The sequence below is a fragment of the Podarcis vaucheri genome (assembly GCF_965113315.1).
Source record: "Podarcis vaucheri genome assembly, chromosome: 7".
NCBI classification, from domain to species: Eukaryota; Metazoa; Chordata; class Lepidosauria; order Squamata; family Lacertidae; genus Podarcis; species Podarcis vaucheri.
Window position 1 is genome coordinate 32,960,930 of NC_138765.1, and position 26,536 is coordinate 32,987,465.

The following is a 26,536-nucleotide window of genomic DNA, read 5'->3' on the forward strand; positions in this document are numbered from 1 at the left end:
ATCTCCTTACCTCGCCTGATGGGATCCAGGCTCCTGGTCAGGGTACCGCTGCTACATCCTCCTGTCTTCTTTGGTTTTTTTAAGGGGAACAGGGGGTGGAAAAAACCCTGCTCCGTGAATATCGTCTGTCCTTCTGAGAAGAAGCGGCCCTTCCACACACTCACACGAGCACCTCAGCCGGCAGGATCCAAGTTGGTCTTCGATGGACTGAGGTATGGGAAGGAAGGTGTTTTAGGGAAGAAAGCCGGGCGGGGAGGGGGGCGATTTGGAGAAGAGGAGAAGGCGTGGATGCTTCCTTCAAAGATGCTCTCTGTCTCTCCAGCCCTGCACTGCAGATCTATGGGTTAATAGTAAGAAGATGAGGCTTGAGGTTCCTTTACTTACTGAACCACAGAGAAAATGAGGGGGGGGGGCGGTTGAGTGGGAGTGGGAGGGGACAACACGAAGATGCGGAGGTGGATTTCCCAGGAACTGGGCAGAGCGGGGGAGGAGGGGGTTTCTCTTTTTGATTGGCAGGTAGACTCCACACGACTTCTCCTTGACGGAAGGCCACGATCCCGGCCTTTTATCGCTGGCAACTCACACGCACACGCGCGTGAACGCGAACACGAACGAACACACACACACTGGCCCGGCCTTGCGTGTTAATAATGCCAGCCGTGCATCTCGACACGAGCTTCGTGGAACCTGCAGCCCCCTCCCCGCCCTCTCTCCATCGCCTCAACCCCCCCTCCTCTCCGCTTTCGGAGCTCTCCTGGGCTCTGTTTTATCTTCTCTGCAATGGGAATCCGGAGCCGTTATGGCTCACAAGAGTGTGAGCAAAAAATAAAATCTTTTTCTTTTCTTTTTTAAAAAGATCCAATGTAAGAACATCCCTTCCAACAGCCCAGCCCAGGAGCAAGAGATGTTGGGGGGGGGAGTGGAGGGGGGGGAGAAGAGATTTGCATTCAAGAAGCGAGGATGCGCTGCTTATTTTTAGGCACTCGGAACAAATTGCCTGCTGTTTTTCTGCTTTGTTACACAGCTACAGAAGCAGCAGGATGGGAGGATGGGGCGGGGTGGCGGTGGTGGAAGAGGCAGAGCCTTTTCGGGACGGGGTGGTGGAAGGAAGAGACGTGCTTGGAAAAAGAGGATGATCAAAGCTCACAAGGAGGAAGGGAAGGGGGAAAGTACCGCGGGTCTTGCCCAGGCCATTGAGGGTTGGCAAAGCGGGGAGGACTTTCCCTCGGGACTGTGGGGTGTGGTGGCCGTGGGGGCAGTTCAGGAGGAGGCCTTCCAACACGCAGCTCAGCCAAGTGAGAGTGGATTCTGGCGGGGTAAAGGCTCTTCTGGTAGGAGTGTGCAAGGCTCTCTGCCTTAAACCCTGGAAAGCTGCTGCCAGCCAGTGCAGACAATGCCAGTGGCATAAGGCAGTCTTCAATGTTCCTTAAAAGATGAGCTTCCAGCCACGGCTCGGTGTTAGAGCGCCTGCTATGCATGCAGAAGGGCCCAGGGTTCCATTTCGGGCAGCTGCAGGTAGGCTTGGGAAGGACCCATTCCTGAAACCCAGGGCAGCTGCTGCCAGCCAGTGTTGGCCGTACTGAGCCAGATGAACCAATGACTCCGTGCAAGGCGGCTTCCAGGTTCCCAGGCCCGGATTAAAGGGTATGGAGGGGCCTGAGGTTGATAGGAGCAAAGGGCCTAAGTAGCATGTGCTGCACAGATTTCCAACAGCAATAAATAAAAATAACTCCAAAAGGCACCAGACAAAACAAATCTCGAATTCACAGATGCATTCAAATCAAAGAAACAACCAGCAAGCATAAATCATGCGCTGCAATCAAAACAAAACATTTCCTCCCCTTTGATCCCCTTGGCTTTGGTTGTGGCAAAGGCACAAATGGTGTCATTCCTCCAAGGGGCCCCAGGAGCAGCAAGCGCTTGTTTCCTACAAACCCCTGGAGTGAAGTTGCACCTGTGGAATTGTGGGGAGTTTTTAAATGGCAGGTCTTCAACCCAGTGGCTTGGAACAGGGCCCCAGGCGGAGGGATCACAACGTTGCCAGTTGCTGGTGCCGGGCTTTACTTCATTCTAGAACTGAAAGGTGAGTGAATATGCTCTGGGCACAGGACTTATCTTAGTGTGAGCCCAAGTATCTGTTTTGGATGTGTGGACTCCACTCTAAAATTGTAGCTGCTATCAAGTCAGCTCTCTCTGGGAAGAACTGGGTGGCAGGAACTGCCTTCTCCTCTGGGCCTGCCTTCTCCCTCAAGTACAGTATTCCAGGAGCCAGTGGTGGACTGGGCCAGAGGCAAAAGTGGGAGGAACAACAGGTGTGACTCTCACTTTGTACAGTAAGCCACACAAAAGACAGAGGTTTGCAGAATCGACTCAATACATTTTGCTGCCTGAAGCAGAGAGCCAGGCTCTCTCTCTGTCCCAGGTCAAGGTACTTAGCAGCCAAGGCCAGCCAGGTACTTTAGGCATCTGAGGCAGAACATCCAGCAAGCACCTCGTCTTCCTTCCTGGTGATGTAATGTGCAATAATAGCAAACCTAATAACAAAACCACCTGCTGTCCTTTCAAGACACCCAAAGTCAGCCTAAGGCTGATGCCTCACATTGCCTAACAGGAGGGCCAGCCCTGGAGGTTGGTTTGAACATCTTCACACACACACTTCCCCAGCCTCCAGGCAAGCAAGAGACATTGTTGTAGCTCAACTTTCCAGCCAGGCAAAAGCACTCAAGGAGGCTGGGGTGGGATGTGACCCAGAGAGAGTCCAGTGGGTCTCCTCTGACCGGCTGAGCCTGTTGTTCTTCACCTTTGCTTTAGCTGCAAGCACCTGGCAATATCTGTGGCATTTATGCTGAACCCTACGGATGCGCCAAATTCATGGCTTTGGTTCAGGAGATTGCAGCACAAGAAGCAGGCCCCCTTATTCAGATTACTTCCCATGTTTTGCTTGTTTGCTTGTAAGCACCCTGCCCTACCCAGGTCAGAGGTGTGCTTGCAGTGGAAGGAAGTCGACTTGTCTTGAGTCAACTCTGCAAACCTCTGTCTTTTGTGTGGCTTACTGTACAAAGTGAGAGCCACACCTAGTGTTCCTCCCACTTTTGCCTCTGGCCCCGCCCATCCCTGGCTCCTGGAACACTGTCCTTGAGGTATTGTGGCCCACCACCTGAAAAAGGCTCCCCACCCCTGAGCTAAAGGATTTTGTTGAAGCTTCTATGTAGCAGCAACTGATTGAGTTGCTCTGAATGTCACAGAGGAATGGGACCGGCTAAAGGGTCTCTGCCTGCCACTGGCTAAGCTGCTCTGGTGCCAAAGAAGGGTGAGGGAGGAAGGTAGGCAAGAAGCAAGGGCCAAGGGAAGGAAAGCCAGGTGGTTGGTAATTGAGTGCTAGCAGGCCAGCCAGGAGGCGGTGATGCAGCCCACTCCTAAAGAAACCTGACCAGGATCTGATGGTTTTTGGCAACTATTGCCCATTTGCTAATACCTGTTTTTTTGGGGAAGTTGATAGTAACACAGGAAGCTGCCCTATATTGGAACAGACTATTGGCCCAGCTAGTTCAGTACACTGCCTAGTAGCATCTCTCCAGGGGTTCGGGAAGAGATTGTCTCTGGTTCTGCCTGGAGAGGCCAGGGATCATCTGCACACAAAACAAAGGCCATGCTCCTGTGCTTACAACCTTAAAGTTGGTGGCAATGCAACTGCAAGCACTCTTGAATGATACCTGTTTTCTAGACCTTTATCTGGAGAAAAGGCACAGAGTGTGTGTGGCTTTTGACCACGGAATCCTGCTGGATCAGCTCAAAGCACAAAGAGCTCTGCCACCCAAGCTCGGGAATGTTTTCTACAGAGGTCTCTATCATCACCCCATCTTTATATGCGTACCTGTGCAAAATGAACACATGGCCATGTCCTCCTCTTTATTTCATTTATGAATCCCTTCGTGTCAGGCATCCCCAAGTGCTTTACAATGTAACAACGTAGAAAATCAGTTGCAGATATAAAAACAAGAGAAATACAGATTTTAAAACGATTTAAAACAACAGGACATACATAAATCAAATTGATTCCAAGACAGGCAACAACTGGGATAAATATCTTAGGAGGCTTGTTGAAAGAGGAATGTCTTTGGCAGGCATCGAAAAGACCACAGAGAAGGCACCTGCTCTGTCTGATATGCAATGGGGATGGTGTTCCAAAAGACAAGTGCCACCACACTAAAAGCCCCATTCTGACATAATGCAGAACGGACCTCCTGATAGGACGGTATCTGCAGGCCCTTCCCTCTCCTGCAGAATACAGTAATTGGTTGGGTATGCAGCGGGTGAGGCATTCTTTTAAGCATCCTGGACATTAAAGAGGCCTTTGGAGGAAGCTGTACCAATGAGGATGCTACCTTCCTCCTGGGCCTTATTGACCACACTTTCTGTTCTAACTGCTGATGTTTTTCGAGACCAGCTTTTCCCAACCAGGTTCTCTCCAGATGTTTTGCACTACAACTCCCATCAGCCTCAGCTAGCATGACCTGGGAAAGGCCACTGTACCATTTTCTTCTGTTGTTTCTTTTAGTTTGTTTTGACATTTCTACACTGTCATCTGTTTTCTTCCTTGTGGAAGAAAAGCAGACTAGAATTATTATTGTTGTTATTGTTATTATTATTATTTTAAACACCCATAAATAAAACAAATGGCAGTTGCCTAGCAACATCATCTCAACATGGAAGTGGCTGAGCAAGGCAACCCGTGGTTGCCAGGTGATAGGACCCTGCAGCAACACATAGCTAAGATTGGGTAGCATGCGGTGGGTTGAGGTGAGCAGAAGGACAGAGGGAGGACCCATAACCTCCTTCCTGAAAACTGACCACCTCTTAATGACATTTGTATGGGTCCACCAGAGGGTGGCTGAACCCATAATCTCTGAGCATTGGTCCTGGTGGCTGGGGCTGATGGGAGTTGGAGACCAACTAAATAAGGATATTGTAGAATTGGAAAGGGGCAACTGAAATATTCAAGGGGATGGAAAACTCCCTTATGAGGAAAGGTTGCAGCATTTGGGACTTTTATAGTTTAGAGAAAATGCGTTAGTTTCAGAGAGAGGAGGCAACATGATAGAAGTTCATAAAATTATGTAAGAGGTAGAGAAAGTGGATAGACAAAATATCCACTCCACTAGCAATGCAGCTGAATGTTGGAAGATTCAGGGCAGACAAAAGAAAGCCCTTCTTCACACAGCCCACAAACTGTGGGACTTGCTCCCACAGGAGGCTGTGATGGTCACCAACTTGGATGGTTCTAAAAGAGGGTTAGACAGATTCATGAAGGAGAAGGCTATGTATGGCTAATAGCGAGGATGGCTCTTCTCTACCTCCATTGGTAGAGGCTGTATGTTTCTGAATGCTAGTTACTGAGAATCACAAGTGGGGCCTGTGCTGCTGTGCTCAGTTCCTGTTTGGGGGCTTCCTATTAAGGGCATCTCATTCACCATGAGAACAGGAGGCTGGACTAGATGGGCCACAGGTTCTTCTGATGTTCTCCTTGTGACCTGGGCAAATCTCTTCATATGTTCTTAAATTCTTAACAATGTCTGAATCCAGAACTGGGCAGATCCAGAACCGGCTTTCTGCCCTCACTTCTGTTCATCCATCCATTCTGAGCAGGGCCTCCCAAGACATGAGGCAGACCCCAAAATGGTGGCAGACCCCAAAATGGTGTCAGGGAAGAAGGAGTGAGGGAAGATCTACATTAGGAACAAGCTGAGGGAAGAAAGATTGGCATTGGGATCTGCTTCCCTGGTGGATCCTGCCACTTGAGGCAGTCCCCTCACCTTGCCTTATGGGAGGGCTGGCCCTGCTTCTGAGGTACAGGCCTCAGAATTAGGGGGCCTGAGGCATCCTTGGCTTTCACTGCTCTTAAAGCTGACATATTCCCAGGCCTGGTGTCAACAGCAGGCAACTTTGGGCAACGGTCTGGGTCCTCATGCTCCACCAGGGCCATTCTGAACTGATACCTGCTCTGGGCAACCAGCCATGAACAGTGGTGGGCAACCATTTAAATCTCCCATGATGCCAGAGTGAGAAAGTCATTACATCAAGCTCTCCTGGGCATTGTGGGAAAGTTATATGGCAATCTGCCACTGTAGCTCGCTGGTATATGAGGAGCCTACCAGAGAGAATTCTGCTGGACACCCCTTCCAACCCAGAGCTGACCTTATGTATTTCAACCAGGCCAGATGTCTGTATTTTTACACCCTGGCAAAAGCCCATCGAGAACTGCACCTGTGGAAGACTTGCCTTCCTCAGATTTCTTTAAAGATTGGAAGACGTAACTCAGTCGAAAACAGCAGCCTTAGCTGTTCTGATCTAGAAGGAGAGACCTAATTCAGGGATGTTTAAAACTCATGTTTGTTTGACTCTGTTGCATCATATCTGTAGGGCGAAGTCTGGATGGTTTCAGAGAGCCCGTCACTTAACCACTTTGCCATGCAGAGATAGCCAACATTTAGGTGCACCTAACACCCCTATCCTGACCAAGCACATGATGGGTAAGTAAATCTCCACAGATTTTCCCTTTGTCCATGTCCTTACATGGTGAAACCAAAGCCGCCCCCTTATTAAGGGAAGCTTGCATTCAGAAGTGCATTGCAGTTAATTTACCACCACAATCCAACGGGCAGTAGGTTACATGGCATTATTTGGAACTGTTGATATTATGCTGTTATTGGTTATACTAGCAAGATGGAGCTTCCATGCGCAGCAGCTTAAATTTATTTTACGAAATAAATTGTATGGAATAAACAGCTAGAGAGCTGCTGCCAGACAGTATATACAAAAGCTAGATGCACCAATGGCCTGATTCTATATGAGACAGCTTCCTATCTCAAGCCAATTCCTGTTTAAATTTATTCACAATCAATCAATCAATCAATTAATTTTCACCTTTCCTGTCTTCCCACTTGCTCAGCACAGGGCCTGTGGCTCATTCCACCAGCAACCCTGTGAGGAATTTTGAGGAATGTTAGGCTGAGAGCAACTGCCCCAGAGAGCAACAGCCCCATGGGAAGGTTTTACCCATGGAGGCTTGGCCCATTAGGGCAATGGGGCACTGCCCCACCAACCTCAGCCTGCCCTCAGCCAATCCACACCAACCTGCCTTGTCACAACAACCAGTCAAGAGAGTTCTGCTGCAGGCCAGCTTCCTCCTGGTTGGTCTCTGGGTTGCTACGTACAACTCAGGAGGGCAGAGGATGGATAGAATTAGAAGACTGTCCCTCACATTAGTTCTGCCTCTGTCTACTATTGGTCTCTCTGCCTTCTGTCCTTCCAGTCCCAATGGCCATCTCTGGTCTTTATTGAGTTATTATCTTGGGTTTATGCACATGGAGGATATTCATTTTCCTATCTATCAATTGTTGTCCCACACTTTCGGATTCATTTCTCCATTACTTTCCTAACTGAGAAAAGTCCACCTGTTTCTTTTTTTAAAAAAAAATGGATTTGCTATGCCGGAGCCATTTAATCTACTTTAATTGTGCAAACCCAAATGGTATGTGATTGAATCCTCCCACCCCAAAATAGTGACAGTCTGGAGGTGACCCATATTTGTATAAATGTATTAAGAAGGGGTTAGCAAGGTGGCTATGAGGAATGCCCTCCCCCATTTTTTTAAAAAAACAAATCCAGTGAAATGTCACTAATCCAAACTTTTTGTTTTCCTTGAATCTCCCTGTTGTTTAGCAGGGGGCTAAACATCAGCCTCAAAATTTCACTCTAAGTGAAACTTGGGAGCGTTTTATGGATGTACAGACTAAACTCCACCTTTAACAATGTTACTGAAATTCTTTTGGCCTTTCGAATGTTTCATCCAAGCAAGAATATCTGTATCTGCTTTAGAATTTTGCTTTAGGCAAAATTTGGCTGTTGGCTCTAATGAGCAGGACACGACATTCAAGGAATCTCACCTCCCTTTGTATTTCAAAGTGATGGCTTCATATTAGATGCGCCAGGTTAGTCAATGGAAATTAACCCGCTCTCTGTTCTGTTCCGCTGAAAGATTTGAATGGGCCTGTTGGGCCAGAGTGCCTTCTAGTGGTGGCAATAACACTCTGCTTTCCTTCTCAATGAATGGAGTTGGTTCTTTTATGTAGCTATTGCCATTCATAAGTGTTTGGAACTTCAGTGGTCACCTATATAAATTCCAAAATCTGTTTTTAGGGCTGTGTTTCACCTTTGAAACAGATGAAATCATAAGGACAACGAAAGTACCTTTGATTATGTGCAGAGTGCATTTCCTCATTGGCACCTCCATTATACATCTTTAGGCACCAGGCGAACATGTTCCTCTTCAATCAGCCCTTGGGCTGATTAACAGTCTATGCCCTTTAAAACGTATTTATTGGAGGGGGGGTTGTTGGTTTGCTTTGTTTTTATTCTTGTTTCTATTATGTTCTCTGTGGTTTATTTTGTATTTTGATGCTGTGAACTGCCTCAAGATTTTCGGATGAACAGCGGTATACAAATTTAATTAATAATTGGTCATGTTGACTGACCTGATGGGAGCTGCAGTCCAATGACAGCCAGAGTACAACAGTATTCCCACCCTTGATTTAGCCCAGTGCTGTCTACTCTGGCTGGCAGTGAATATCCAGGGTCTTGAGCAGAATGTCACTTGCTATTGGATCCTTTTAATTGGAGATGACAGGAGCTGAGCCAGAGACCTTCTGCATGCATAGCAAGTGCTGTGCCATTGAACTGTGTTGTTGTTGTTTAGTTGTTTAGTCGTGTCCGACTCTTCGTGACCCCATGGACCAGAGCATGCCAGGCACTCCTGTCTTCCACTGCCTCCCACAGTTTGGTCAAACTCATGTTGGTAGCTTCGAGAACACTGTCCAACCATCTTGTCCTCTGTCGTCTCCTTCTCCTTGTGCCTTCCATCTTTCCCAACATCAGGGTCTTTTCCAGGAAGTCTTCTCTTCTCATGAGGTGGCCAAAGTATTGGTGCCTCAGCTTCAGGATCTGTCCTTCCAGTGAGTACTCAGGGCTGATTTCCTTGAGCTGTGTACACAACGCTATTATAGCACCTTGTATTGAATGTCCAATATAACTGACTACCTGCTTTCCAGGTCTCTCTCTTCGCCCTCCTCATTTCTTACCAAGTCTTGGGACTGAACTGCAACTGAGCTGTGATCCTAGTGCATCACACTCACTTTCCCATTATTTGGACCAAGGGAAACAGGCCTTTCCATTCTTCCTTTGAGTGTCTTTGTGTATGTGTGTGTGTGAGAGAGAAAGAGTTGGGTGGGGGAGAGTCAAGAAACTCCATTTTCATGCCCACCAAACATGCTTGCCAAGTCACACACAGGTTCAGCTGCTTTCAAGAGATTTGCAGAGCATAGTCCATCAAAGCAAACATACAAAGAGTGCTGCCTTAAACTAGATATAACCAATTCCCAAACTATGGGAAGGTATAAAACGGAAATGGCAAATATCTCCCTGGGCATGCTGCTTATAATCTAAACCAATTTTTATTTATCTGCTTGTGAGTTCCATTTGGCAGTTCCCACCCCCCCATGATACGTGAGCAGACTCAACAGAAATGTGAATATATACATAAGAACGAACTGCGGAATATTTTTCATGGACTGCAAAGATCACTGGAGACATTATCTACTTGCTGTTTGATTCTGCAAGGTTGCTTGATTCACTGTTCTGCATGCCAGGTGCCGACAAGTCACCACCCACTTGCAGTGAGCCCCAGTTCTGTGCAAGGCAGATGTCAGAAAAGGCAGGTGGTGCAACTGGACATATGGGAAACTGGCACATATAGCCATGAAGCCATTTATGCATATAGCCATTTATGATGGGAGAGTGAATGGGGCCCCTTCACCAGCCACCACCATGCAAATATTGCAGAAGCCCTCCAGAAGCCCAATTCGCTTCTTCAAACTGGCTTTTGAATTCCTGGTTTGTTTGTTTTTTAAATGCAGAATAAAGCAACTAACTGAAAGAGAGTTCATCAGGTGTGGACTTTGGCAATTAAATATGGCACCTAGTGCAAGGCCAAAATCTGGCGCTCACAAATGGATAGTCTCAATTATGGATCTTCTCTTTTCAATTTTGACCCCCCTCAGCTCAGTGCCCTCTGTGGGCGCCCACATTGCCCAAAAGCTGGCACTGGAGAGAGAGACAGATACCCCAATAGAGCAAGGAGCAGGGCAAAAGCCCCCCTGCTCTTAAACTTCTAGCTGTCACTCCTAGAGAGCAGGAGAAGTAAAATTCTTTCCAGGCATGTGCGAGACTTGCTGTTCAATTATTCCCCGTTTATTCCTTTCGACAGCTCCTGCCTCCCTTTTCAATATGCCATATAATTTGCTAATAATAATAATTACCGTGATCGCTGGCCCAGAGTGCAAAGAGGTAATCAACTCCTTAAGCCCTGACTGTGCACTACTAAAGAAAGGGAATGCAAAAAAAGAAAAGAAAAAAAGAGCTACTCAGCCCATCATTATTCAGCCTAGCCAATCTAGGGTTCTTTGTTCACCTCCCTATGATGCAATCCCAATGAAGGTTTCTGATACACTGGAGGACCATGATGGAATATCCTGAGGAAAGCCCAGCAAATCTGGATCAGATCACTTCAGCAGCTCTATGCCAGCTTTTGCTAGCCTAGTGCCCTCCAGATGTTTTGGGCTGCATCACCCATCAGCAAAACCTCCAGAGGACACCAGGATAGTGGAGGAAAAACCAACATGGTGCCCTCCAGATGTTGTGGACTGCAACTCCCACAATTCCTGACTGCTGACTATGCTGGCTGGGGCAGGTGAGAATTGCAGGTGAAAACATCTGGAGGGAACCCCCATATTGGCTACCCCTGTTCTATACCATTGCCATTACATGATGGAAGGAAGGTGGGATATCAATATGATAAACAAATCCTTGCCTCCCATTCCCCCAGGATTCAAAAATGGTGGGCCTGCCGGGACAAGAAGCTACAGTTAGAACTGGATATGGAACAACTGATTGGTTCCAAATTGGGAAAGGAGTACGGCAAGGCTGTATATTGTCTCCCTGCTTATTTAACTTATATGCAGAATTCATCATGCGAAAGGCTGGGCTGGATGAATCCCAAGCCGGAATTAAGATTGCCGGAAGAAATATCAACAACCTCAGATATGCAGATGACACAACCTTGATGGCAGAAAGTGAAGAGGAATTAAAGAACCTTTTAATGAGGGTGAAAGAGGAGAGCGCAAAATATGGTCTGAAGCTCAACATCAAAAAAACGAAGATCATGGCCACTGGTCCCATCACCTCCTGGCAAATAGAAGGGGAAGAAATGGAGGCAGTGAGAGATTTTACTTTCTTGGGCTCCATGATCAGTGCAGATGGTGACAGCAGTCACGAAATTAAAAGACGCCTGCTCCTTGGGAGAAAGGCGATGGCAAACCTAGACAACATCTTAAAAAGCAGAGACATCACCTTGCCAACAAAGGTCCGTATAGTAAAAGCCATGGTTTTCCCAGTAGTGATGTATGGAAGTGAGAGCTGGACTATAAAGAAGGCTGATCGCCGAAGAATTGATGCTTTTGAATTATGGTGCTGGAGGAGACTCTTGAGAGTCCCATGGACTGCAAGAAGATCAAACCTCTCCATTCTGAAGGAAATCAGCCCTGAGCGCTCACTGGAAGGACAGATCGTGAAGCTGAGGCTCCAATACTTTGGCCACCTCATGAGAAGAGAAGACTCCCTGGAAAAGACCCTGATGTTGGGAAAAATGGAGGGCACAAGGAGAAGGGGACGACAGAGAATGAGATGGTTGGATGGTGTTCTTGAAGCTACCAGCATGAGTCTGATCAAACTGCGGGAGGCAGTGGAGGACAGAAGTGCCTGGCGTGCTCTGGTCCATGGGGTCACGAAGAGTCGGACACGACTAAACGACTAAACAACAACAACAACACCCTGCATTGTATCTGATTGCTCTACCAACATTTCCCAGGATGGTTTGGGGGCCACTGTCAGATAACAAAACACTGAGATAGGTGGACTGTTTGTCTGACACAGCATGGCAAATCCCTCCTGTTTTGATTACTCCTACCTGCAGAACCAGATCAGCCTTTGCCAACCTGGTGCCCTCTATGTTTTGGAGAACGACTCCCATTAGCCACAGCCGGCAAAGCTGTGAGCTCCCAAATTATGTTTGTTTTTTTCTCCTGGACTCTGCACAGAATGCATCTTATTTGGCCTGTGGGGGAACAGAAATAGAATTTGCTTTAGTTATGTGGAACAAACACCACCTGTGACTAGAGATGGGGACATTTTCAGTTTCTGTTTATCTCTGTTTCTCATTTTTCCATCTTAAGTTCAGTTCTACATCAATTTGCCATTTTTTTTTAAAAAAAAAACCCTCATGAAAGAATTAACCAGCATTTTAGCTCACATTTCTCTTAATAAGCACCCATCTGTATGCAGTTTTGCCTAATATATTGTTATGATTCTTTTAATAATCTCTACATTCACTGAGTGGTTAGAATTCAAGCAAACTCATAAATTCAGGGCAATGGCTTGCTGGTGGTGGGTGCTGAAGAAACAAAAGGCTGGTAATGGCCTGGTTTGTTTGATAATGGTAAGCCATCTGCAAAACATCAGACCCTCTGCCCGGTAGCTTTTTGGGGTAGGTTTACCACTGGCATGATGTAAGCAACAGGAAAGAGAAAATGCCCTTTGCAGTGAGAAACAGAGAAACAGAGGCTGTCAGGGTGACGGGGGAGGAGGGGCCGGATGCTGGAAGCGGAAGGGGAGGAGTTGCTTTCTGCAGGGGCTGCTGGGAAGAAGGGGGAGGTGGGCAGAACTCCATGTGGGACTGAAGGGCAGCAGCCAGAGATACAGGGGGGTGGCATTTAGGATGCTTCTAGATCCATTGCTGCACTGCTGGGAAGAACAAGCTCCTCTTAGGATGCAACTGCCGTGAACTCTCTCTCCGTAAAACTCAGGTGTAAATAGAAGTAAATAAACCATATGTCATAAAGACACTAGGCTCAGTCATACCTCATTCCAAAGGACACCAAGACCCCGGGAATCTCGCATCGCTCGACAGAGATTGGGCAGAGAGTGTACATAATCTGCAATGCAATTTTGCCTGAAGCAACGCATTTTGTATGTTATTTTCAATAATATTTTACCCCAGTATTTTAATGTTTGGACACATTGTTGGCTGCAGAATTTTGTTGCAAAATACAGATAAGTGCAAAGTTTCGAAAGGTGGCTCTGTTTCGGTTCTGTATTGTTTTGGAAAGTGCAAATCTAGCTAGGTTTGCCCTGAAACACAAATTTAATTGAAATTCTCCTCTCTCTCTATTTTCATAAGAGTTTGCCGCCTGCCGATCTTCTCAGGTCAAGTGTCGTATGACAAAGCAAGAACCATGCTGACCCCGTGTGGTGTAGTGGTTAGCGTGTTGGACTAGGACCTGAGAGACCAGGGTTCGAGCCCCTCCTCAGCTAGAAAGTTTGGACCAGAATTCCCATCAGGCCTAGGCAGTCCCTGGATAGGACCATAGTCCAAAAATCACGGATAGCCCCATCTCCAGGAAGGCTGACATGAGTATGAAGGCACACATGCCTACCCAAAGCCAGCATCACTCTCTCTTGCAAACAAGACAACATAAAGCATTGCCGTGTACCATTCTGTGACTTGCCGTTAGCGATAAAATGAAGCCTGAAAGACGGGAACAGTTTCCTTCCATTTCCAGTGCCATGTTATTAAGAGTTGTACAAGGTTCCTGCATTAAAAAAAGGAGGGGGAGGGAAGGTGGAATTGGGCTTAATCCCAGGAGAAAGGGGAACTTCCTGCACTGCAACCTGTCTTGTCAGTGGATGGACGGGCTCTCACCCTCCAGAAAAGGCAGGGACTGGGTGAGATCATTGTCTCATATCCTGGGGATCCACTGCTGGTCAACAATACTGAGCTAGATGGACTAATGCTATAAGGCAGCATCCACGGTATCTTTCACTTGACACACTGGCTTCAGGTCTGGCAAAACCAAATGCATCTTTATGTTACTCATTTTCACAAGATGGATGATGGCTGCCGAGCGCCAACGTGTGCTGGTGTTTTTTTAAGTGGACCTATGAGCTTTTATGGTGCCTAAAAGACTTATACTGTATTTTGAGCCTGGAAAGATAAATGCCCATCATCCAGGGCTTTTTTTCCAGCCAGAACTTGCCAGAGCTCAGTTCCAGAACTTCTCAGGTGGGTGCCATTGCCATGATAAGAGAAGAAGGGAGACGTTCATGGTGAGTTCCGGCACCTCTTTTTCTAGAAAAATAGCACTGCCACGATCTATTATGCAATGGTTTGAGGACCTCACTGCCCTGGCTACGCTCAAAGGGCTTTCATATAGGCGTCAATCTCACATGGACATCTATTTGGACATCTGAAGTGCTGATGAAACTCGAATGTTTAATTTAAGATTCACATTGTGATGGTCACAGTACTTGCAATATGAACTTATGTTGATTAGCATTATTTGATGATGATGAATACTTTTCTTATATTTTTCTTTCTCCTTCCAATTTCCTATTTTTTCTTTTCTCTTCCTCCCCATATTAATAAAACGAATAAGAAAATGGGATAGTGGAAACAATGGATGCAGGGCTCACAGCTTCTGAGCATGTGCAAAATGCCTTCTTGGCTTCAGGTTTATGTGCTGCTCGGCCTCTCTCTGTCTCTCTCACCCCCAACACCCACCCACCCACCCTTTCAGGCTCTCTCCAGTCTCTGTGCAAATGGAGCAGATACGGTAACTAAGGAGGAGTCGGTTGTTACTAAGTGGGGGACCGACCGGAGATATACAGAGAGATAACTAGATCATCCGTTGCTTCCATCCAAGCCCTCCTTTATCACAACTACATAAATTAGAATGAAAATTTAATTTGGGGCTTTGAAAAATTCATGCACAGTCAAAGCAGCGATGCCAATCTGCTCCAAGTTTGAATGTTTCCTTCATATTATGAAAGAGTGAATGGATCACATGTTGGGTGTTGATCCCTTGGGAGAGGATTTAAATATTAACCCCTTAGATATTAACTTAAGAACTGGTGAGATCATTCGATCCCTGAAATTGTCAGCAGCAGCTCGTAATCCTATTCATGAAGCCTGCTCAATTTGTGATCTGGCAAGTCAAATGCAGCACTTCTTGTGCCCATTCTGATACTTTACCAATGCCAACAACACCAATACCCTGCTGTTGCTATTCACAGGGCTGGAGCAACGCCCCAGAACTTCATTTCCAGGTCCGAGTTTAGCAAACTTCACCAGCACCTCAATTTTTTGGGATTGTCTGGTCTTCTACTTGTGGTACTGCTCCTCTGGGGTTGCTTTGTTTCAGCCGTGGGGAACCTGTGCTTCTCCTGATACTGTTGGACCCCAGCTCCCATTATCCATAGCCAGTATGCCCAGGGATGGTGGGATTTGTAGTCCACAAACATCTGGAGTATTTCAGGCTCTCCATTCCTGCTTTATTAGCTTTTAGTGGTGTCATTTTGGCAACTCTAACATAATTTGCTGTTGGAGTGGGGAAAGAAGGATGTATATCTGTGGACTAATTGCTAAAAGAATATGACTTTTGTTTTATAGGAAGACAGGAAGCTGCTGTATACAGAGTTAGATCATTGGTGCATCTACCCAAGTTCAAGGTTTGGGTACTAACATATGCAGGCCCTATGCAGCTCAGAACTAGGTTACTTGAGAGACTGCAACGTAGAGGTGACCATGGTCTTTGGGACTTCAGGCATGGTTTGTTTAAAGTCCCCAAAATATTAGAAGCCCACTCCACAGTTTTCAGTGTGGCTGCCCCGTTCTGTGGAACAGCAACCCTGCTGAGATACACCATAGGCACCCACTCTCTGGAAACAACCAAAGACATGTTTGTCTCAACAAGCTTTTCCAGCTGGATGAAAAGGTTTCTGACTTAGGTGTGATTCCCCCCCCCCAATAAAAACCTACCTATAGCCATTTTTAATGGCATGTTTGCAAATTGCCTTCAGACATATGTAAAAGGTGATTCATTAAGTAACAACAGCAGCAACTCAGTACTTGATGGCAATACATCTCCAGGTTTTCCAACAGGGAATGGAGATGCTGGGGTTCGAACCCGGGGATCTTTCTGCATGCTGAGTGTGTGCCCCACCATTGGGCTCAGCTCTTCCTATCTAGATCAGGACTGTCTAGGCTGAGTGGCATGCAAAGCAGATGCTCTAGTCTACAGTGAGCTATAGCCCTTGCTAAACCTTGCAGGCAATATTAGGCTGGAGTGCTGCTGATCTCTTTGCAGAACCTGCCGTCAATTTACATTCCTTTATGTTCTACTCATCTATTTCCAATCTACCTAGCAAAGAAAGGCACTCAAGACTCGTGTTTTCCTAGCAGGCTTTTAGTTGCTGATTGTCATTATGATTTTTGATAGGCTCCTGGTGCTGCTGTCTTCTTGTTCCGTTGATGCTGCTATTTATTTCTGTACAGTGGACGCTCGGGTTGTGAACGTGATCCATGTGGGATGTACATTCGCAACCCGCAGATGCGCGTCTGCGCACGCGCAGGTTGCGATTTAGCGCTTCTGCGCATGCGCAACTGCCAAAACCTGGAAGTAACCTGTTCCGGTACTTCAGGGTTTCGGTGAGTCCGTAACCCGAAAAAACGCAACCTGAAGCGTTTGTAACTAAAGGTATGACTGTATTTTATTCATTTCTGTTGCATTACATGGTGTTTGTTAGCTACCGTATTTTTCGCCCTATAAGACACACTTTTCCCCCTCCAAAAATGAAGGGGAAATGTGTATGCATCCTATGGGGCGAATGCAGGCTTTCGCTGAAGCCTGGAAAGCGAGAAGGGTCGGTGCGCACCAACCCCTCTCGCTTTCCAGGCTTTGTGCAGCTCTCCGCAAGCCGTGGGAGCCCGGTGTTGGGCTCCCACGGCTTGCGGAAAGTTGCCTGCATACGAAAGCCTGGGCGCGCTGAGCTCAGCGCGCCCAGACTTCGAGCTTCCCGCATCTCTCCGCAAGCCGTGGGAGCCCGGCACTGGGCTCCCACGGCTTGCGGACAGCTGCCTGTTCTGGGGGCTGGGGTCGGGGAAAGCTCGGGAGAGCCACTGCCAGTCAGTGTGGACACTTCAGAGCTAGAATGCAAAATCTGACGCAGTATTAGGCAGCCTCCTCTGTCCTTGTGAGTTCGTAGCTGGACTGCAGCTGCAGAAAGACAGTTAAAGGGAAGATGTGAGCTTTGACTTTGGAAGTTTCCTTGATAGTTTCTTCCTTTCTTTTTCTTTCCAAGATTCAATTAATTGGAGCCCCCAGAGCAGAGATTTCTCCCTCCCTGCACCGCGTTTCCTAGAAGGGTCACATGGAGTACAGCTGCCCAGGGGAGGAAGGGGTGGGGGGGCCCACAAGTGCCCCCCTTGCAGGGGAAGCTGCTGCGGAGGAGCTGACAAGGCTGTCAGGGAGGCAAGCCCCCTCGGGATCTCCCCCACTCCCAATTTCCCTGCCTCTGTGCCCCTAATTGGCTAATTAGTGCTTGCTTTGTTTCGAGCTGGTGCTTTTGGATGAGAGGCTGGGGACTCTCAGGGAAAGAGACAGATTGTCACACTGCCCTCCCACACGTTTGATCCGTCGCCTGGCCCTGCTGTGCAGAGCGCAGCAGCCGAGGAGTGTGGGGCAAATGACAGCAGGGCCCAAGCCTCTTCTGCACACGCAGTAGAATAGTGTGGGGCAGTGGAGTGGTGGGACTGTAGAGTCCCGAGGGGATGGAACAAAGTGTGCCGCTTCAGGGTTCCTGACAGGGCCTCAAGTTCCTGCACGCTCCCCCATGCTACTCAAAGCTCCCTGCAAGTAGAAAATTAGTGTGCCAGGGACATAGCTGGGTTGGATCCTATTTCCCTGAGGTGCTAGCTTTTTTAACTTGCACTTTGGGGTTTTTTTGAGGGGGTGGGGAAGATGCATTTCAAAATAGAAACCCCCACTTACTGTGTGGAGCAGTATATATAGTTCACCCCATCAACTCAATAATTCCTCTAGCTCATTCCGCCCCATGTGTAGACAGGGCTTCAGACAGCTATCCCAAGGCACTGACTGAGGTGATAATTCTTCCTCAGGAAGAACTCTGAGGTGATAGGTTGTTTGAATGCTTTGACACGGTGTGGCACTAATGTGTCAAGATGTAAACCCTCTGCGCCTCCTGAACAGGGACAGCTGATAAAATACGGCTCAGGAGTCTAGTCATGCAAAACCACACACTAACCAAATTTGCCTACAAAGAGCATCCGGAAAGACCATTTTAAGAGAGCACAATATAACACAAAGAGGTGTGGGGCCACCCACAGAACCCCCCTTTTTGTTTTAACATTGATCTTGCTGGAAACCACAAGAGGGGAGAGTGCGCTTGAGCTCAGGTCTTGCTTGTGTGTTTCCCACAGGGGCATCTGGTGGGTCATTGTGAGAACAGGATGCTGGACTACATGGGCCATTGGCTTTGTTTCTGCAGGGAGTTCTTATGTCCCTTTTATTGTGCATTGACAATGATTTGTTCTCATGATGCTATCAGAGGGGTCACACATGATTGCGCTTTCAGTATTATTTGCACCTGCGAATGTTCGGGGGCAGTCGCACTGCTTGAGTGCATATCCCATTAACTTCCGGCTTGAATTTTGCAACTTTTCATACCACAAAAGTTCTGGTTTATTTTCATCCCGCTTTTGTTGTATCACAGCCCCTCTGGTGTTAGCATAGAGGAAGTGTTGCAGGACAAATGAAAGCTATTCTATACCTGTGCTCAGAAGAAAACCCCATTAAGAGCCAGTGTGGTGGTTAAGAGTTCCAAAGCAGGGCAGTGGAAACCCAGATTCTTATTCAGTCATTAACCTCACTGGATGGCAGGGCCACCAGCAGTGAGGGCAACAGCACTGGGGCAGAGACGCAAGAGCAGGGCCGGGTGGGGCTGATCTGCTACCCAAGGCAAATGGCTTTACCTTGTCTTGTGGGATGCCCCTGCTGTATGATATATACAGTATACTGTGGACTTGATGCAACACAGCTTGCCCAACAAAACGCACTCCCCCCTGGGGATTCTTCTGACCCTCCCAAGAAAATTGAGGGTGGCTGGGGGGGGGAGCATGAAGGGAAATCCCACTGCACTGGCTTCTGCTAGTGCAATGATTTACTTGAATACAGCCCTAATACATTTAATGCCCATGGCTTCCCCCAAGGAATCCTGCAAACTTAAGTTTACCCCTCACAGAGCTACTGTCCCTGGCACCCTTAACAAACTACAGTTCCCAGTATCCTTTAAAGAAGCCATGCGTTTTAAATGTATGGTGCAAACACAGCAGCTGAACCTGCCTCACAGGGTAGTTGTGAAGACAGAATGTTGAGGGAGGAGAACCTTTGTTTCACTGGATGAAAGCTGTAAATATAAGAATGACAGGCTTTGGAATAGAGACGTAGAGGATTGCAGCCTTTGGCAGCCTTAGCCCACTAACCATAGTTTTCATCAATCAAACCTGTCTAAGGTTGTGTTTGATTTAAAGAATAAGAGGGTGTCTGCCATCCACTAATTTACAAACAAAAGAAAAAGAAATAACATTTTTTAAAATGCAAAAATAAAACATCTGCTGTGCTAGCAAAGGGAGCACTTTTAGATCAAAATATTTAACCATCAACCAGTCTCATAGATACATTCATTCTACTTTGCAACGTTCCTTAAAATAAACAGGGAAATCAAACTCATTGGTTAGTGAAAAGCCTTCCACGACCTGTAGTCCGATTTTTTGTACTACAACTCCCACCAGGCCGTGTAAACAAAGCCAATAGGCATTACGTATAGTAACGGTAGTCCGAAAGGTCTGGCGATCGCTACGATAAAGAAGGCTCCACAACCCGATGCACGTTTCACCAAGGAGTCAGACCCACTAAACTCAGCGGGGCTTACTTCTGAATAGACATGTATCGGACTGCACTCTGATGTTGCGATCCTATGCACGCTTCCCAAGATTAAGTCCCACAGAATTCCCATGGGACTTAAAGCTGAGTAAATAACTGCAGCCTCACTACCAAAATAAATTAACCTGGTGGGATAAGTCCCACGATTGGAATGTAATAATGGAGGGATACAATCTATTTCAGAGAAACAGACCAGACAAGAAAGGAGGAGGAGTGGCGTTATATGTCAGGGGTGTGTATTCCTGTGAAGAGATCCAAGATTTAGAACCTCAAAACCAAAGTGAGAGCATCTGGGTCAAAATTAAGGGAGAGAAGAATAGCAGAGACCTCATTGTGGGAGTTTACTATAGATCCCCAAGCCAAACGGAGGACATAGATGATGCCTTCCTGGAAAAGATGGCCAAGCATGCAAAAGGAAGGGAGATAGTAGTAATGGGGGACTTCAATTACCCGGATATTTGCTGGATGTCAAACTCAGCCAAGAACATAAGGTCAAACAGATTCCTCACTGGCCTTGCAAACAATTTCATTGTCCAGAAAGTGGGAGAAGCAACAAGAGGAACAGCCATTTTAGATCTGGTCCTAACCAATGTTGATGACCTGGTTAGTGGGGTAGAAGTGGAAGGATCATTAGGCGCGAGTGATCATGCTCTTCTGAAGTTTACTATACAGCGGAAAGGAGCAGCCAAGCATACTAGGACTCAATTTCTTGACTTTAAGAAAGCCGACTTCATAAAACTTAGGGAAGTGCTGGGTGAGATCCCATGGACAGTAATACTAAAAGGAAAGGGAGTTCAGGATGGCTGGGAGTTTGTTAAGAGGGAGATAGTAAAAGCACAACTTCAGGCAATACCAATGAGACGGAAACATGGAAGGTGCCTAAAGAAGCCAGGGTGGCTATCTAAAGAACTTTTAACTGAGTTAAGATTTAAAAAGGATGTGTACAAAAAATGGAAAAGGGGGGAAACTTGGTTGACTACAAACTTGACATGAGCCAACAGTGTGACGTGGCAGCTAAAAAAGCCAATGCAATTCTGGGCTGCATCAATAGGAGTATAGCATCTAGATCAAGGGAAGTAATAGTGCCACTGTATTCTGCTCTGGTCAGACCTCACCTGGAGTACTGTGTCCAGTTCTGGGCACCACAGTTCAAGAAGGACACTGACAAACTGGAACGTGTCCAGAGGAGGGCAACCAAAATGGTCAAAGGCCTGGAAACGATGCCTTATGAGGAACGGCTAAGGGAGCTGGGCATGTTTGGCCTGGAGAAGAGGAGGTTAAGGGGTGATATGATAGCCATGTTCAAATATATAAAAGGATGTCACATAGAGGAGGGAGAAAGGTTGTTTTCTGCTGCTCCAGAGAAGCGGACACGGAGCAATGGATCCAAACTACAAGAAAGAAGATTCCACCTAAACATTAGGAAGAACTTCCTGACAGTAAGAGCTGTTCGACAGTGGAATTTGCTGCCAAGGAGTGTGGTGGAGTCTCCTACTTTGGAGGTCTTTAAGCAGAGGCTTGACAACCATATGTCAGGAGTGCTCTGATGGTGTTTCCTGCTTGGCAGGGAGTTGGACTCGATGGCCCTTGTGGTCTCTTCCAACTCTATGATTCTATGAAGTTTATTTGCAAATTTATACAGATGTAATTGGTGAAAACCCTGTGATCAATAGACTTCACTCACAACCTTATCCATTTCACTACTTTCTCCCCCCCTTTTTTTTAGTAAATAAGACATATACAACGCTCAATTAAACAAACAAACTCTAGGCGGTTTATATAAAATCTAAAATATTCATAATAAAATGCCGATAAAACCAACACTTTCGAAACGAAACTCAGTGGGATTTTATCTTTCAGCAGGCACGTATCCGATTGCATTAAAACGTAGATAGCCCTGTCGACCCGTTATTATATATCATCTGAATTATGGAACCAATTCATTAAGGTGGTGGTACGTTTGCACTGCGAGGCTGTGCGATAGGGAAATTACTTAATAGCAGCGCCGCGGAGAAGAGGTTCCGAGGCTCAGCCAGGTCCGCCCGGCGGAGCCCCGATTCCAGCGGCCGTTTCGGGCTCGGCTCCGCTTCCTCTCCGGCCGGCCTGGCCTCCTCCTCCTCGAGGGCCGCCAATGAGCGCCGGCGGGAGGAGAAGCGCGGCGGCCAATGGAGCTACGGCAGGAAGCGAGCGCCAGGGCCGGGGAAGGAGGCGGCGGCCAGGCAGGGCGCACGGCGGCGGCGCGCAGGATCAAGTCCAAGCAGGGCGGGAGGGCGGCCTGGCTCAGTGGCGGCGGAGGTGAGTCGGGGGTCGGGGAGCGGCGTCGGGAGCAGGAGGGGAAAGCAGCCGGCGCCCTCCGTGCGCGCTCTCGTTGGTGCCAGATGGACACCCAGGCTTAGGGTCCCCGGCCAGGTGGTTCCGGGGTGCGCAGGGTGGGGGACCCGAGTGTGCTGAAGCGCACCGCCCAAGGAGGTTTTGTCTGCCGACGCTGGTAACCCCAGATCCCAGAGGCCGCTCCCATGGCATCGCTGTGGCCCAATGGGGGAAATAGTTGGGCCTTAGTAGTTGGGCGAGACTCGAGTCGGTGGGGTAGGTGGGTGTCTCGGAGGTGGGGGGTGTGCAGGGCCGGATTTAGGTTTGATGAGGCCCTAAGCTACTGAAGGTAATGGGGCCCTTTATATGTCCAGCTGCCCTTTGTCAACAAATTGCCGCTGTTTTTTTGTGTGTTGAATATGCTATGTGGTAATTTAGGGACCTAATGGGTATCTGAAGCCATTTGCACATAACAAAATATGTATCTTATAAAAGTAATTTAGGGAGCAGGCTAGCATCATCATAAGAGCCTACACAACACAAAACACTGTTGCTGTATGTAGGTTTTATTTTATTTGCTTTTTATCTTATATTTTGGAAATGTACATCCAGGTTTTTTCCCCTTTAATTTTTTGGGGGCCCTCAAGAGAGTGGGGTCTTAAGATATAGCTTGTTTAGTTTATATGTAAATCCGGTACTGGGTATGTGTGTAGGGGAGGTGGATTCAGATGGCACTGAAACACTTTGGAAGTGAGCAAGAAGCTCCTCTGCTGACCTTGCCAAGTCCTTTCTCCTCCCCTGCAGGGACAAAGTGCAGGATTGGGGTTCCCCTCCTCCTCGCTTCCCACCCAGAAGTCCTGGTGTGGATGAGGTTGGACTGGAAACCCCTCACTCCAGACGTCTGGCCACCTTAATCTGGCAACCCTGAGAGATCGTTGGATGGAAGAATTATTTTAACTGTAGCTGTTTTTTGTAAAGACTATTTAAACTGTTCTAGAATGTCCTTTGCTTTTTGTGTTAGTTGCCTCCTTGGGGAGGAAGGGCACAATATGAATTCAGTAAATAAAGAATCCCACAAGTGCATTTAAAGTGCTATGATGCCACTTTTTAAAAAAGAAAGTTATGGCTTCACCCAAAGAATTCTGGGAATTGTAAGGAGTTGTTAGGAGATCTCAATCCCCCCCATTCCCCCCACATAGCTGCAATTCCTAAAGTTCCCTTTGAAGAGGGATTGATTGTTAAACCGCTCTGGAAATTGTAGGTCTTTGAGGGGAATACGGGGTCTTCTGGCAACTCTTGCACTCTTAACAAACTACAGCTCCCATGACAAACTACAACTCCCATGATTCATTGCAGGAAGCCATGACTGTTTAAAGTGTATCATAGTGCTTTAAATGTATAGTGTGAATGTGGCCCCAGAGTTATTCGGAAGGAAAGGCCTTCTGCTGAAACAGTGAGCCTTGACTCAAGTTAAGGGGAAGAATCCTGATAAGCCTTAGTAGGACAGAGTTCGCTACCCTAATGTAAACTTGTGGAAATCAATTCAACTCTGTCCCACAAAACTGTAGAGTGCTTAAATTTTTGGTGGTAAATATTTTACTCCTAAACAGTAAATTTCTTTGGTTAAGTAGGTATGTTGCTGCTGCCTTCTAGGGGAATCCTAAACTGGCAGAGTTGAGAACCATTGTAAGCACCCAAAAGATCTAACCAAGTGAATTTGTGTCTCTCTCTGTGTGTTTGATTGATACTTGAGGATTAACATATGTGAATGTGTGAACAGCCTTCTTGAGAAGAGGTGGGCTTGGCCAGGGGCCAGCCAGATGCTTCAGACCAGCCCACAAGGAGGGCAGGAAAATGCATTGAACAGCTTCTGTAGGTTTGTGAATTGCGAGTTATGCTGGAGATGGTAATTCTGCTCTAGATAAATAAATTCGTTTTTATTTCCAGCTTTCTGCAAACTGCGAGGCCAGGGTGGGTGACAGCACTTCAAACAGCAATCCAGTAAAAACAACAAGAGAGTCTTGTGGCATCTTAAAGGCTTAATTGTATTATCAATCTCAATTATCTGAGTGCCAGATACTGATACAGGCAAATGGCACCATCCACATGCAAGACGGAGGGACTAGGCTGTCTTTGGGGGTCCCAAAAGTTTTCAGAAGAACAACAAAAAAAGAGGGGAAAAACCAGGGGACCCCCCTCCAAGTATCCTAGTGAGGGATGAACATGCTCAGTGGGCATGGAATGCTGGCTGACCGTTGAGGGTGGAAAACTGTAAAGGGGCGGGGATAGAATATCCTGGAAGAAGGTGTAGCTTTCCACAGTGAAACCTTTTGTTGCAGGTTCATTTGTAGAGTTAATTTTTTAAAAGAGCAATCAGGCTTGTTTGCATTACTCCTCTGGAATCCAACCCTGAGCATAAAAATACCAATTGATCTATGAAAATGGCTGCTCAGCCCCTGCTATTAAAAGCCAGCACCAGGAGCACCACCAAAAAGTATTCCTAGAGATTGCTTAAGCTCTGATTCCTTTTACGTCTCAGAAGACAGGATCTGGATAAGAACGCTTAACTCACATGCTCTCTTTTCATGTCTGCAGGACCCGCAGGAGCCATGTGGCCGGTCCTGTGGGCAACAGTGCGGGCCTACGCCCCTTACGTCACCTTCCCTGTGGCCTTTGTGGTCGGGGCGGTGGGCTACCACCTTGAGTGGTTCATCCGTGGCCAGCCACCCCCTCAGCCACCTGAGGATGAGAAGAGCATCTCGGAGAGGCGCGAAGACCGCAAGCTTCAGGAGAGTGCAGGAAAGGACCTCACCCAGGTGGTCAGTCTCAAGGACAAGCTGGAATTTGCTCCCAAAGCTGTGCTCAACCGGAACCGTCCTGAGAAGAACTAGCAGAGCTGTCCTGTTTGACGGGTGGGGATTTTGATTGGTTCCATGCGGTCTTGATTGTTAGTTTCCTGGTTTTGTCATTTTTTGAGCCCACCGAACCCAGCCAATGACTTCTCCGCCAATCTCGCCAGCTTCATCCTACTTTTGCCTCCATTGGAGGATTGCTAAAGCCACTGAGACCCATTGGAGGTGGAGGGCAGACTTTGTGACTATGCACTTCTTGCCTTTGGCAGCAGAATGACCAATTCTCCTTGGAGGTTATCGGTCAAGAGATGGAACTGCCCCTGCAGTCTTTGGCGAAGGTTCAGCCAGGAGAAGGCAGGATCCCCTCTCTCTTGCCATATGCTGGCAAAGGCAGGATTTCACTTTAAAAGAGCACCTCTGAAATATGGTACCACCCCCCTCAATCCTTGCTTTGGTGCCCTTGGAGACCACTTTAGGATGAGGGACCTTAAAGATTGTTCAAGACTTCTGGGTGCTAGAGGAGCAGTAACTGCCACATGTCGTGGCAACTGAGCTTCTCCACATTGCTGCTACCTGGGCAAAGATACATCTCTTTTTCCTGAGTTATTTCCATGTGCAGGATTTGGGGAGGTGTGTTTGGGTGTGTGTCTGCTGACTCCTTGGACACGGGCCTGCTGTTGGAACTGAAAAATAATAAAAAATAGTTTTGAAAATATCAGGCCTTTTCATTTCCTGTAGGTAGCTGACCATTGGCTGTGTTGGTTAAGGTTGCTGGAAGCATCAGTCCTACTATATCTGGAGGGTCAGAGCAATGTTAGGCGTGTGTGGGAGGGATGGGAAGAGAAGAATGGAAGAGGGATAGTGTGGAGGTGGAGAAACTGTGGCCCTTTAGGTCACTCCCAGCCAACATAGCTTGTAAAACGTAGAGGGCTACAGGCTCCATCCCTGGAGTAGAGCAAGGCAACTGTTATCCAACTGGGCTTTAGAAACTGGTCCGTTGCTCAAACAACTCTGTTTTATTTTATTTTTAAATCCCTTTATTTCAGTGACGCTTGCTTCCACATTGCCGTGCTAAGGGCCCTAGCCTCAATATTTTATGTTCTGCATTCATAATGCACATGACGCTTGCAACGCTGATTGTGTTTTAATTAGTTTGTGGAAGAGTGGAGTTCTTCTGAGGGCTGTTGTGTGTTCATGCCACTTATGATTAATTTAATTAACAAATGTGATTTAATTATGTGTTAAGAACACAAGGAGAGCCTTGCTGGATCAGGCCAGTGGCCCATCTAAGGCAGCATCCTGTTCTCCAGATGCCCCTAGCCTAGGAAGCCAACAAGCAACAATGCTCCCCCCTCCTTTGTTTTCCAGCAACTGGTATTCAGAAGCGTTCTGTCTCCAGTAGACGTT

General features: G+C 47.2%; 2 protein-coding genes and 1 long non-coding RNA gene across 8 annotated transcripts in view; 1 reads left to right on the forward strand and 2 right to left on the reverse strand.

The window, feature by feature from the left end:
- DLGAP3 (DLG associated protein 3) overlaps positions 1-118 on the reverse strand; it is a 186,589-nt gene extending 186,471 nt beyond the window's left edge. For all 3 annotated transcript variants that reach the window (XM_082233190.1, XM_082233191.1, XM_082233189.1), the window contains exon 1: positions 11-118. The gene's annotated coding sequence lies outside the window, so the exon portion shown is untranslated. The remainder of the gene's footprint in view (positions 1-10) is intronic.
- SMIM12 (small integral membrane protein 12) lies at positions 1-25,844 on the forward strand. Of its 4 annotated transcripts, none has more exons than XM_082233223.1 (3): positions 1-212; positions 6,421-6,530; positions 24,873-25,844. In XM_082233223.1, the coding sequence occupies exons 1-3, from the start codon at positions 19-21 to the stop codon at positions 25,166-25,168; spliced, it is 600 nt and encodes a 199-aa protein (XP_082089349.1). In that variant the 5' UTR covers positions 1-18; the 3' UTR covers positions 25,169-25,844. The 4 variants fall into 4 exon arrangements, with proteins under 4 accessions (XP_082089349.1, XP_082089351.1, XP_082089350.1 ...); XM_082233225.1 differs by lacking the exon at positions 1-212 and adding an exon at positions 4,730-4,800; XM_082233224.1 differs by lacking the exons at positions 1-212; positions 6,421-6,530 and adding an exon at positions 22,116-22,262.
- On the reverse strand, positions 17,110-22,122 carry LOC309538010. Its single transcript, XR_014222082.1, has 3 exons — positions 21,926-22,122; positions 19,368-19,431; positions 17,110-17,222 (listed from the first exon to the last, which is right to left on the reverse strand). It is a non-coding gene; the product is annotated as an uncharacterized lncRNA (long non-coding RNA).
- Positions 25,845-26,536: the final 692 nt, after the last annotated feature.

Excerpts from the sequence above, each read along its gene's own strand:
- SMIM12 (XM_082233223.1), top strand. The coding sequence starts at position 19 with ATGGGATCCAGGCTCCTGGTCAGGGTACCGCTGCTACATCCTCCTGTC. Across the intron at positions 213-6,420 it reads TTGGTCTTCGATGGACTGAG|GGCGAAGTCTGGATGGTTTC; the intron begins GTATGGGAAGGA and ends TCATATCTGTAG. Across the intron at positions 6,531-24,872 it reads CCTGACCAAGCACATGATGG|GACCCGCAGGAGCCATGTGG; the intron begins GTAAGTAAATCT and ends TCATGTCTGCAG.